We start from the raw sequence: 13624 nt of genomic DNA, 5'->3' as shown, positions 1-13624 counted from the left end.
TCGTATTTTGGAAATAATTTTGAAATAACTTATCACGGACATAAAATACAAAACGTTGATATCAAGATAATAAAAACAGCAGGGATTTATCGGATGTACTTCTAGCCTAACCCGTTTGGAACGATTTGTTTTGCATAGTTGTAAAAGCGGGTCAATTTTATCTGCATATCATCAAATATTTTTTGATTGATCTCCGATCTCATTTGAAGCGTAAGAACGTGCTGAAATTCCCGCCAGGTCTTGTCATATTGGTTGGTTAAGACTATAAATTACGTAATTGTATGCTAACATCTGTTGAATATTTTCTCGCAAATAAGAGTAAAACGTCGGCTGATTCAAGGAGTTAAAGTCTCTGCTGTACATAACACAAGCTCATTTGTCTAGATTAATTAGGATACTAATGCGATTAAAAGGACATACATATTCAGCTTATGCGTCAAAAAATAAGAAGTTTTCAGGAAAATTATCTATTTTTTCCATTAAGCTTAATTGAGTAAATTTTATCCGTTAAATTTCATGTTAACATCGGCATCCGCAATCGCTAAGTTATAAAAATTATTAACGAGCTCTTCAGCTCAGTGACGAATATGTTAAGTCCTATGTAGTTAAGGCGTATTTTCCACATTTAGTGGTAAATCGCGTTGTTTTTTATCCGCATTGTAGTTAAAGGTTCGCCAATTCTGCTTGTTCCGATATTGGGGTTTATAACTAGACAATGACAGATAATAAACAGTCTTAAACAATATTCGAGACTAACAAAGGCAAAACATGTTTAAAAGGCAGTAGAATATGTTGTTTAAGTTTGTGTAACGAACCTTAAATCATTATCGCACTTGAATATCAATGACAATACATAATATAACAAAGACTACGGAGAATATATGGATCGCTTGTGGTTAACAAAACCGTCTTAATATAGTAGGCAATTCACAAGTTCTGCGTCAATAAGTCATGCAGGTGGTATAGTTAGTCATAAATCCAGCAGCTATCCATTTATTTACAACGACCAATCTGTTAGCTTGAGAGATACCAATATCGAAAGTTGACCAGAGTTTGCTATATTAGGACACTTATTATATAATTCAAAATTATTTTAAAACTGAACTGATTACTTATAAATTAAACAATTGTTTGATCAATAAGACCTATTTCAAATATCAGCATTGCGTTTTCTGTCATCTTATTTTCAAAAATCCTCACGACCTATACAAATGAAATTTAAATCTTGGCCCTAACGATACTATGAAACCTTGCATTTGATTTCCCTTCATAACGGTTTCGCAAAAAACGAATATTGAATTGTCACATAAAGAGTTAACGCGACCTTGAATAATGAGAGTTTTATTGTTTCGAATGTTCTCTGTAGACTAAAGGTCAAGATACTATTGGCTCGTATTGTTCCGTTCCTTACTTGTAACTTAAATATGATTTATTTTCATTTCAGACATAAAAGTTTGCGGACGACCCCTAACATTCTGCTGTTCAATATGATAGTCGCGAGTCTTTTGATATGTGCCCTGTGTCTGCCAATGATCATCGTCCGTTCAATCGTCGATCTGACTAAGTATTCACGTCATGTCCAGATATTTGGTAAGTTACTTCGCATATTATCATGTACGTATAATATAGTATACCTTGGTTCTGCCTAATGATTTATGGCTACTGCTATTCTAGGGTACTTGATATAGAAAATAAATATTGCTGAAACAAAAAAAAACAACATTATTATTTGATTGCTTGAGATTTACCAACGGTGGATGAAAAAGAAAACGCCTTTTAGGTATTTAAGTAGGCAAATAAAGTGTCCTTTTATAGTTTATCTATTCTTTTTGTCAACTACATGCATGTTTTGTTGATATATTTCTCCATTTTTAAATAGAAATATGCACACCATTATCATGCACAACACGCATTAAAACTTAATCGTAAAATCTTCAATTATTTAAAACAAATCAATAATATACAACATTCCTTAAATAAGACCACGTCAGCCGCGTAAGCAAGCCGTAACATCGGCATTGGAGCAGGCAAAACAACTTTTATAAAAAGAAACAAAACGAATAAAAGAAAAAAACAACAACATGGAATAGTGTTAAAAACTTAGCACCAAAACAATAAATCATAAATGGTCATTATTTATATAATTCTCTCCATTTTCAGTGTGCCAAATTGATGCATTCTCATGCGCTTTTGTTGGCTTTAACGGAATCCTTTCGCTAACAGCTTTAGCCATCGACCGCTCCATCGCGGTATCACAGGCTAGTGGACATCGCTTCGGCAGCAAAAGCTTCTCATGCTGTAGCATTGTTACTTCCTTCGCTATTTCGTTTACATCGGCATTAGCTCCTTTAATGGGGTTTGGCAAGTTTGTACAGGATGGCTCAGAACTATTTTGCACATTTGATTTCTTTACAAGAAGTGTCAATAATATAATGTACAATGTGTTCATTCAATTTACATTCTTTGCAATACCGTTGGTTATTATTGTGACGTGTTATACTCGTATTTATTTAACTGTAAGAGAACACGAGAGTACATACTTTCAAGCCCAGAAAAATATGCTTAGAGAAGAAAATGCTTTAAGACGTATATCTAGAGGTGGAAGGCACCGAAAAACGGAAATGAAAATTGCCAAAAAGACGATTATATTCGTGTTTATGTTTTGCATTTCCTGGCTTCCATACTCGAGTGTAGCCCTTATTGGACAGTTTGGTAACGCTGATGGTATGAACCGGGCGGTTACAATGATTCCAGCTGTATTTGCCAAAGTATCTACGGTGTTAAACCCACTTATATACGTACTTCTGCAGAATCAATTTAAGAAAAAATTGACACTTCATTTACGTAAAGCACTTAAGACTCTTGGTCTCCACGTCTGAACACTTAATGGCACATTGAAAGTGTTGTGGTTCACATAGTTATAGTGCATGAATAGCAATATGAAATTTATTTGAATAGTGTACAGTCATGCATCTTTTGACTATAATCTGCGTATTATGGAATGTCAATTTTTAAAAATCCTCAAAAGGGCCTATATATAGAAAATGCTGACAGTCAAATCACATATTTTAATGCAAATCAATCATACTATAGGTTCATATTTAACTGGAAAAAAGATAACAAGTAGACGCGCCCGCTGATTGTGTCGCGGTCTCGATCACTATTCGTGGGTATTTCTGAGTGTATTTGACTTCAATTATTATCTACCATATCACGTTGACAATCATATTTACGATAAATATGTATTATAAGTGGTGTACAAATCACGTCTGGCTTTGTTCTTTTAATTATGTTGGTTATATATCTGATTAAAGTTGCAAACATCATGGCATTGTGTGAGTATCAGTCGTGGTAACAATTGAATATCAATTAAAAATATAATTTTACACTGTTGTGACATATGTATGCCGTAAAAATGCCATTATGCGTAAACCCTCTTATCGCTGTTAGTCTGTTTATAAAGGTAGTTGCACAATTCTAAATCCGATGAAAATAAAATTGAAGAATAAAAGAAATTTCATTGAGTATCGACGCGTTCTTGCTCAGATATGGTCCAGTTAATGTGATAGCTATATCGAATATGTTCTGATATTGATATAAGAAAGCCTAGTTTAAACGTTCTTACATAATATATTATCCCTTCCTGACCATTGTGTTACGAAGTAAATATTTACTTGAAAGTAGTATATATATATCTATGAAGTAAATACACAGTTAGATAAGGATTTATTTCCGATACCTGTTATATTGTACAACACTTTAACATTGTTCATCGAAAAAACGACTTCATTGTTGATTCTGTCTTGCCGTCCAAATACGTCTGGAAATCATACGTCAAAAGCAAAATCATTTTTTCTGCAATTGACATGTGACACAATGGAGAAGCAAATGGTCAAGAATTATTTTTTTCGTAAACCGCATCCATGCATCCAACCATGTGTTATTTTTGTCGTAAATGAAAAACACGACGTTAATTATTGCTTAAATCCGATGCAAAAAGGGAACAGAACACTGTTTCGCTCATATTTGATGTTGAAACCATCATATAGTGAAAACAGGTAAAGTAATCATGCCAGGTTGTATACCATTATCGCATTTTGGTGCTTTTACAAACAAAGTTAAGATCAAAGCAGCTGCTTGCATTTAGATACAAACTCTTTTTTACTACGCTTTAACTGTCTGATCGATAAAAGGGGGCCAATTTAGGTTCACTTATGTTGCATATATAAAAAATTAACCTTTATTGTGCCCACTTAAAGTCAAAACCTAGTTTCGTCTGTTGCAGAATGTTTAGTTGTATATTACAAATAATTATGAGAGTGCATTAATAAATTACAGTGGAGGATGCTTTCTCGGAAATATATCTTTTAAGTTGGAATCATGACTGTTAAAAACTTCACCATATCGACCGAGCATTACGTGACTTGTATGTTTGCTAATTGTCATATTTGGTGACATGGAGATAGCTATGTACACAACTGCCTTGTCATTGAACCAAATGCCGTGTGATTAATTCTTTCTTGATATATCTCTCATGCTAAGAGGTGAAAACGGTAAAAGAAAATTACTTAAGAGTAAGGGATTTGTTCTTGAAGGCAAACAACTGGGTGAAGTCAGGGAATAAAAACATTGATGGGGACAATATGACATTTCCACTGCTATAAAAAGACGGGGTCAAAAACATATTGACAAGTATTTTGCATTCAATTCACATATCAAACACACCTGCCAAGATACAGATTGTATAACTATACCGGGTAACATATATGTATAAACTTACTATAAAGATTACATTGGAAAGTCATACACCCAGGGAAGACTCAAATCTTCTTGTAAATGAGAATTCGAATCGGGGCAAATGGGGTAAAGGTTTGGAAATTAATACTCCTCAAAATAAGTTATCAGACACATAAGCAATAATGTATCTCAATTAATATATAATTTATTATATTTTAGTTATAAAAACACATACAATGTTTTTATCGTCTTAGCAAACGATTTGAATAAAAGAAACCAATATTTAGCCTACCAATTAGCAATATGAAAGAAGACCCATCGCAATTAACCAATTTATGTTAATACGCCCAGGGTATGTCGGTATTTAAGCAAAAGGCTTTGAGCAATTCCTAAGAATGTTTACGTCCATATTGATTATCCTTTCGAAAGCAAATGTGTCTTTTTCCATCGGATCAGTTTGATAATATAAGGAGTAACTAAATAAGAAGGGATGCGCAGCCGAACATACACAAGCTGCAGCTGAACATATAGATCGCTACCTGGTGTTTATATTGTATTGTATCGTAACTCACTTTGCATGAGAAACATGAAACAGTACACGCTTTACTAAAGTGATACTGCCAAAGTACTTAATTTCTAACGGGTATGGATTATAATTTGCCAAACATGGATATATTTAGAATCAAACGTTTTTAAAAAAAGTTTTAACACATACTACACTTAAAGTGACAACATCAATATAATACATAATAAAATATTACATACATTTGTATATCAAACATAAATTTTGAGTGATTAACCTTTAACTTCTTATTAAATGATGTATTTATGCAATATATTCTTATAACAAGATTGTAACCGTGTATTTGAAAGCATAAAACGCAAAAATATTTAATGATAAATCATTGTTGAGTGATAAAAGATTTGCTGTGATCTACTAGGTGTCAAAAATGTGTTGATGTAAACTTTTTCAGATGGAAATAATTCACAATATTTTTAAAATGAATTGATCGTTTGAATTGCTGTGTACATATGCTGTTTTAGGCCCCTTAAACGCGTTCTATTGTTCTGTTACCCAGTTGCAAATAAAATATTGCACACACTTTTCGACATCCTAATGCTTGTCTATATTTAGTGTCGATATTATATTATAAGGCTCTTATTATTTCGATTGCATGAGATGTTTATATAGTTTACCTTCAATTTAAATCAGCCACTGAAAATGTCATGTATATATCTCATATAATGTAAATAACGTGTGTGTTTATGTGAAATGACAGATACATGTCGTGTCTATTTGTTTACGTCTTTCAACGTTCAAAACTGATATAAAGCATCATCAGCAATAGTAATTATTTTGTACAATTTGTGTAATAAGAGTAAATACGAACACGTGGTAATACGTCTGTCGCCATACCTCTTATATCGATACATATTTATTCGGAGAATCTCCTGTAGCATTGTAGCCGAGCCAATATATACACGCGCTTTTGTTAATTCTCCAGCAGTGCTGAAAACCATTTAACAGGGAGGCATGATATTCTATGTAAGAATATCAGTGTTTTGGAATAATTCATTAGATGTTCGCTATATATTCCATTGATATCGTTTGGTGTATTTATACTGGTAGTAATATATTCGCTATGCAATAGCAGCTATTTCTTGTAGACACGTTTTATTTAACACTTGTACACACGTTTTACTTTAACACAGATAAACACGAATGTCAATAATAACTGAGCTTATTGAACAATAATGAACGACAGTGCAAATCTGCCAAATCAACTGTAACGTTGGAGACTTTATCCTCCACTGGGATTAGGAACATACATCGTGGTTTTCCTTGTCATAGTACTAACGCTGATTGTTGGAACTCTTGGCAACTCTCTAGTGATATTTCTCTTCATCCAGTAAGTTTTGTATTTTTGTGTTAATATGGTGGTCGTTAAACTATTAGAACTGAAAAAATATTTGTTTGCATATGTCCCGATGAATCCTTACGAATATTGCATTTTTTATTTAATTAGAAGAGATACTGTACGTTGTAAACTCATTTGTATTGTCTTTTGTCGTATTGCATTATTTTATTCGATGAAAAACATAATAGTAAAACACTTAAAAGTAACTCGCCACTCAAAAATTGATCCTCGTTTTGAAACATTCCTTTTGAATACGTAAAGTCAAATAGCAATGCTTAGTTGGATCGTGGTTTAGATAAAATTCGCGCTTAAAGCTTACATCCGCTGTTTGGTTATTTAAGCCTCAATCTCGGCAAATCTGTGTGTACATGTGACATGTTATGATATGAAACCCGTTCAGTGAGAACTAGGTATGGTCTCTCATTTATTTCATAGAAAGTATATCAACGATTCTGAGTCCACAATCAGAATGCAATACATTTTTTTCAAATTGACCTATTAATACACATATTTGACAGAGCATTCAAAACCCCGTAAATTTCTCCAAAACAAGAAAGCATCTTAATTTTGGATAGCAATCAAGCAATGCTCGTGTGATATCTTTTCATTATCATTTCTATGTGAAGTAAAGAAATTTCGCAAAGGATTAAACAGTGTGTTATTTGTTGTGAAGAAAGTGGTGAATCTTCATATTGTGTTCGAACAGACCTTAAATACGATAAGTATATAAACCATGTTATGGAAATTCTACGTAAAATCTGTTAAACATGGTATTTTTGTTTTAGTAAATCATTTTAATTGGCTTTTTTTTAGATGTATCTTTAAGTTTTACATAGTCATCAATTAGTAAAAGAAACGGACTATCATGACAAAAAAAAAACAAACACACATACAATAACAACACAATGTTTTAGTTCGTACTGAAGCTGTGAAAATCGATTATGTGCATTCCAGAAAGTTGTTTGCAAAGGAAGTCGCACTAGGGTTGAACTTTGTGATAAATGCGTTAAGCATTCAACAAATTCCATTTCAAAGTTGGTTTATGAATTACAAAATGTTTATTTTACACTGATGAATTGTTTTATGAATTGCTGAATACAATAACACTTTAAGAATTTACTAAAGGCAATGTGTTAATGTGACGTTTGTATTTATTATCAGAAGACTGTGCTCGTTGTTTTTGAGCAGGAATTATTCTTGAAGTAATAAGTCTCTGTAGAAACAACAGCGTACCATAATATTCAGTCATGTTATAAGGACTAGACACCAGATGGTCCCAAAATCGGCAAATATAGTATTTCCGCACAACAAGCCTAGTTTTAGCAAAACGAATAGATATAATACACTCAAATGTAAGTGAACATGATTATAAGAATATGTTTTGGCTCGGCTTAATTTACCTGTTTCAATACAGGGACATATTCCCAGGTCGCATTTATAAAAAGTATTAAACATTCGTTTCTCTAGTTTTAGCCACCAGCACGACCATTACATGACATTCGTTGAATCCTTGTGACGAGTTGTTATTATCAGGATGACTTTGTTTTTAATGAGTTTGAATGATTTAGTTTTACTGAGATCCTGACCTTTGTAGTTAAATTATAATGATAAATCATGTTGAACGATAAAAATAGGCTACCTATTACAAGCACAAATAACTGGTTTCGTTTGATCAAGTATTTGCTTTACAGGTTGCGATATAGAATACCACTTTTTCAAACTGTGTACACTTTGCTGGTGGGAAATTGTTATGAATCCTTGAAAATGTATTGACATAATTAAGTCAAAGTGAGATGTATCGACTACATGAACAAGTTCCGTTCATTTGTGTAACATAAATGATACATTTTTGATCTTCTGCACGTTATCGGTCAGCTGAGGCCAACTGAGAATATGATTTTATATGAACCTCAACAAGTAGACAACGGACTTATTATATTTGAACGTATCGGGAAATTAGACGTCAAAAATTTCTGTGATTAAACATAGATTGACATCGCAAAAGATGATAAGACATGCTACGCTTCGTATATTTTGAATAGCCTATTTGATGTGATTCAAATGAATACATATTGATGAACATATTATCCTACAACGTATTATAAGAAAGAGTCTTCAAAACAAGATTGCTCTGGTTGACAAAGGAGTGATATGGAACATATAAGGCAAATCATAGCCAATTTACCGTTATCAAACAGCAAAAAACGTACTACGTCTAAGAGCGGTCAAAATATTGCGAATTAAACGTTTATAGCACTGAGTCTGTAATGAGTTCGCTTGCATTTCAAAATTCAATGATTGAACAAATGATTCAAAGTTGATATGTTACATTTCAATAAAGGTGTCTTTATCTAAAAATGGACAGTAAACCGAAAGAAACAACAAATTGCAAGAAAAACAACAACATGTTTTGAGGTTATTGTGTATTTGTTTGGGGACTTCTCTCTTGTGATTAAAAGCATTCGATAACCGTGTTTGTTTTGCCAAATGCTGATTAGTTTCTGCCAATTGCTTTTTGCTTATTGCATATGCCATGTGTCGTATATATAGGTTTATATGTGTGTGTTTGTAGGTATGCATGTGCGTGTGCGCGCGCGAGTGCCTGTGTATAAATGATTGTGTATATATGTGCGAATGTCATAAATATTTACCTAATATTTTTATGTTTTAATAGTGAAAAAGTATGTCGTAATAATTTGTTCAATTAATAGTAGCCTTTAATTAAAAACTTCAGCATTTACCGATTTGTTTTTGTTATTGGTATGTGCAAATTGCCATTTGTCAACTTTCAAATGCTTATTTCAATTATAATAGAATGTAACCAAATTCACACTTTACACTTTTTAACATTTTAACAGAGTTAAGCTTTCATGTATCCCAAAGAAAGAAAACAAAAACGAAAAACTTTCACGATCTAAAAGTTTCCCACCATGTATCGTTTTTAGGTAAATGAACACAGTAGCATAACACGATTGACAAATAGAGACTTTCTAAATAGAACCTCGAAAAACGACACACATCAATTGGCCAGCATTAATTGGCGTTCCACTTCATAAACTTTTAAAAATTTCTTTCAGGTATAAAAGTTAGCGTACGACCCCAAATATTCTTCTGTTGAATTTAACTGGTGCGAGTCTTCTGATGTGTGTCCTCTGTCTTCCAAACACCATTGTCCGTTGCATAGTCGATCTGTCCAAGTACCCACGACCTGTCCAAGAATTCGGTAGGTCATTATGTTCAAGATGTTTAATGTATTTTAGTACTATATTTCGTCATGTTTTTGCTCACATAATACCTATATACTAGGATAACATGTAAAAATAACTAGATTTTATGTTGTCCGGTTATTTGTTGACACTTTGGTGAAATTAAAACACTTAGATTATCACAAAATAGCACCAGATAGAAACTAATTTGAACATTATCATAAATCAAGCACAAAATATTTATTGGCAAAACCGAGAATTTTCTGACACATTTTTAAATAGTTGAATAATTAATGTCTAATTAAAAGCTGCACTCTCACAGATGTACCGTTTTACAACTTTTTTTTATTTTTTGTCTTGGAAAGAGCAAATGTTTGCGTAAATATCTGTAAACCAATGATATATGATTGCTGACAAATGATGAGATCACAGATTTTCATATTTCCGTTCCAAAAATAATGTTTTATGGCTTAAACCGTTACTAACGGTTTAGGAAATATGCATAAAACATCAGTTTTTGAACTGAAATATAAAAATCTGCGATCTAATTTTTGTCAGCAGTCTTATATAACTGGTTTCCAGGAATTTTCGCGAAATTTGGCTCGTTCCAAATAAAATATTGTCGAAACGTGCATTCTGTGAGAGTGCAACTTTAACATGTAATGAAATTACTATTGGAAACAAATGCTTATTTAAAAATTCGCTAAAAGTAATCCGCAGTAAGACGTCGGATCAAAGTTGTTACAACAAAAACTAGTTAAATAAAAATATGTATTCAGAAAACAGTCGAACACAATAAAAACATTGTTATTATTAAATCCTAAATATTAAATGCCAAACCTACAGTATTCTCCTTTTATTTTAGTGTGCAATGGAAATGCTTTCTCCGGTGCGTTTGTTGGCTTCAGCGGAATCCATTCACTAACAGCTTTAGCCATAGACCGCTCCATCGTGATATCTCGAAAGGCCGCCGGTCGTCGATCCGAGAGCAAAAGTTTCTCCGTCTGTAGCATGGTGCTTATATTCCTTATTTTTTACATCTATATTAGCCCCGGTGTTGGTATTTGGCATATTTGTACAGGATGGCTCAGAAATAGTTTGCACATTAGATTTCTTCACAAGAAGTGTCAATAATATAATGTACAATGTGTTTATTCAGATCATGTTCTTTGCGATTCCGTTGGTTATAATTGTGACTTGTTATACCCGCATTTACTTTACTGTGAGAGAACATGAAAGAACATTTTAAAGCAAGAGAAGGTATTCTTCGAGACGGCAGTGCTTTAAGACGCATGTGTAAAGAAATAAAACATGTGAAAACGGAAGTAAAAATCGCCAAAGTGACTGTGTTTTCCGTGTCTGTGTTCTGTATTTCCTGGTTTCCTTACTCCATGGTAGCCCTTACTGGTTTATTTGGTGATTCTAAAGGTATCGATCGCACGGTAACAACGATACCAGCAGCGTTTGCTAAAGTTTCAACTGTGTTAAATCCACTAATATACGTACTTCTTCAGAAAACATTTAAGAACTAAGTGTCATTTTTTTGGCGAAAAAGTTTAAAATCATTTACCAAGGCATCAACCTCAGAACACTCAAAGACGAACAGAATAGTATGTGATCAAATACAAAACTTTAATGATCATTTTGCATTCATCAAATACTATCTGTATGTTCTTAAATCATTACTGGTTGAATTGCCCTGAACTAACGTGTACGTTGACTTCATATTGAATGGATAGTCTTAGATTATTTGCGTCCATTAATTATTAAATAAATATACTTTAAAATACTGCCTGAATCGCTCTGAACTATGTACAGTAACGTGTACACTGACTTCATTTCAGTAATTTACATTCTTTAAATACAGCTTATATTAGGCATTTGCTTAAAATCCTGCCTTTACATAACTGCAATCTGATAATAAATGATCTGTTTTACGATATTCCTTCTAATGACAACCATTACTTTCAACGTTATAAGTATTATTTTTTAGTATATAAACCCAGTTATTTTACTAATGAGCTGTTCAACAGTTTACGTTTATATACCACAAAGATGAGTAATGTTTATTGTCACTGTGATAGAAATAATCTCTTATCAACTCTCGGCTAATTGGCACTTAATGAGTATCGGAATCTAAGCCAGGAATGCCAAATATCCATATATTGGAACGTCGAAAGAACCAATTAAGATAAAACCCAAATAAATGAAATGAAACTTTTGTTTCAAACAAATATTGGGCCTGAGGTTAATAACAAAATAATGTTCCATACTGATAAAACTTTGTTTACATCACAAATATTGATATGCAATTTCGGGTCGGTTAGTACATTTCAAGGATGCTAGTGTTTAAATAGGACAAATTGTTATTGCTCAATGCATTTAGTGAAAGAATTACAAATGGGTGAATCTTTGTGTATAACACGCTCATAAAAATAATGGAAATATACTTAGTGGCGTGGGTTTTAGGGAAAATGTCGTTGATACATTAAACAGAAATATGGTTTCCGAGACGGTGTGGAAGGATGTATTATAGTAAAAGAACGTGTTAAATTGCAAGCTCACATGAAAATGACAATGCTATATAATAATAAATAATGGTATACTATAAAAATGAAGGCACAAAAACAAACAGGTATTAAACACTCATTAGACATGAAATGAACTTTACGTCGGCACCAAAACAAAAAATAATTATTCATTGCTAAATCAAACTAAAGGAAAATGTTAATGAAAGTTTCAAAGCAAGAATTATCTTGTTTTCATTACCCATAGAGGAAAATACAAAAACCAAAAAATACATTTTACAAAGAAAACGTAACATAATATATGGGTCAAGGAAAACATTAAATACAAACACATCAATTAACTGAACAAAGCCATCTATATTCCTCAAAAACAGCAAATATAAACGGTTAGTCAGAGATCATTTTGCGCAATGAAGGCAGAATGGAAATTTCGATTGATGTCGCCAAATATATTCACTATAAGTAGTGCCTGTACAATGAAATATAGAATGTACCGCCAGGGAAACGGATCTAAAATAAGGGCCTCAAAATAAGTATAATCAAGCCTTCATTTTAAGAATACTCGAAAGAGCACAGAGTAGGGGTGTGTATCATTATCCTGCCAGCAGTAAATATTGCTACATAAACACTACAACGAAAACAACAATGTCGCTATCAACTTATGTCACAGACCACCTAGACTCATAACACACTATTAAGTCACTTTTATCGCTGTTCAGTTTGTTTTCATTTGAAAACTGTAAACTATTCCCTGTTATTTAAGATCAAGGTTTCGGAAGTTTGTAAATGTGATTTTTGTATGATAGTTTCTATCTCATTATCAAAGCGCACATTATATCGGACATTGATGCAGCAAGGTCCGAACAAATATTTTAATATTGTATTATATGAAATTGATTTGTTTATACAAATAGGGTTAATCAGTACCGACATTGCATTTTATGTTTTGTTGGATTTTAAAATTACGTTTAACAAGTGCTAATACAAAGAGTTGGCTCGAAAATCACATAACTACATGACAATTATCTCATAAAACTGTGGTTTCCCTATCCCGAATGCTGAAATATTCTGTCTATGAACGTTCTCGTAAATACTTGTACGATACCCTCAGGAATATTACAGATAAACATTCAGTCATCTTTAATATAAGTATTGGAAAACTAGAGGACCAAAACATTTTCCAGCGGGCTAATACTGGAACAAACGAGTCTAACAGGATTTTTAAAAAAATGCT

General features: G+C 32.7%; 1 protein-coding gene across 1 annotated transcript in view; it reads left to right on the top strand.

Annotated features, from left to right (window-relative positions):
* The window catches only part of LOC128215223 (ocellar opsin-like), a 77030-nt gene that overhangs the window by 27401 nt on the left and 36005 nt on the right, over positions 1-13624 (top strand). The window contains exon 3 of the mRNA XM_052921929.1: positions 10728-10876. Within this exon, the coding sequence (XP_052777889.1) occupies positions 10728-10876 (149 nt within the window). The remainder of the gene's footprint in view (positions 1-10727; positions 10877-13624) is intronic.

The sequence above is a fragment of the Mya arenaria genome, chromosome 13, assembly GCF_026914265.1.
Source record: "Mya arenaria isolate MELC-2E11 chromosome 13, ASM2691426v1".
Lineage (NCBI taxonomy): Eukaryota > Metazoa > Mollusca > Bivalvia > Myida > Myidae > Mya > Mya arenaria.
Note: the sequence above shows the minus strand (reverse complement) of the source record. Positions and strands in the feature narration are given on the sequence as shown.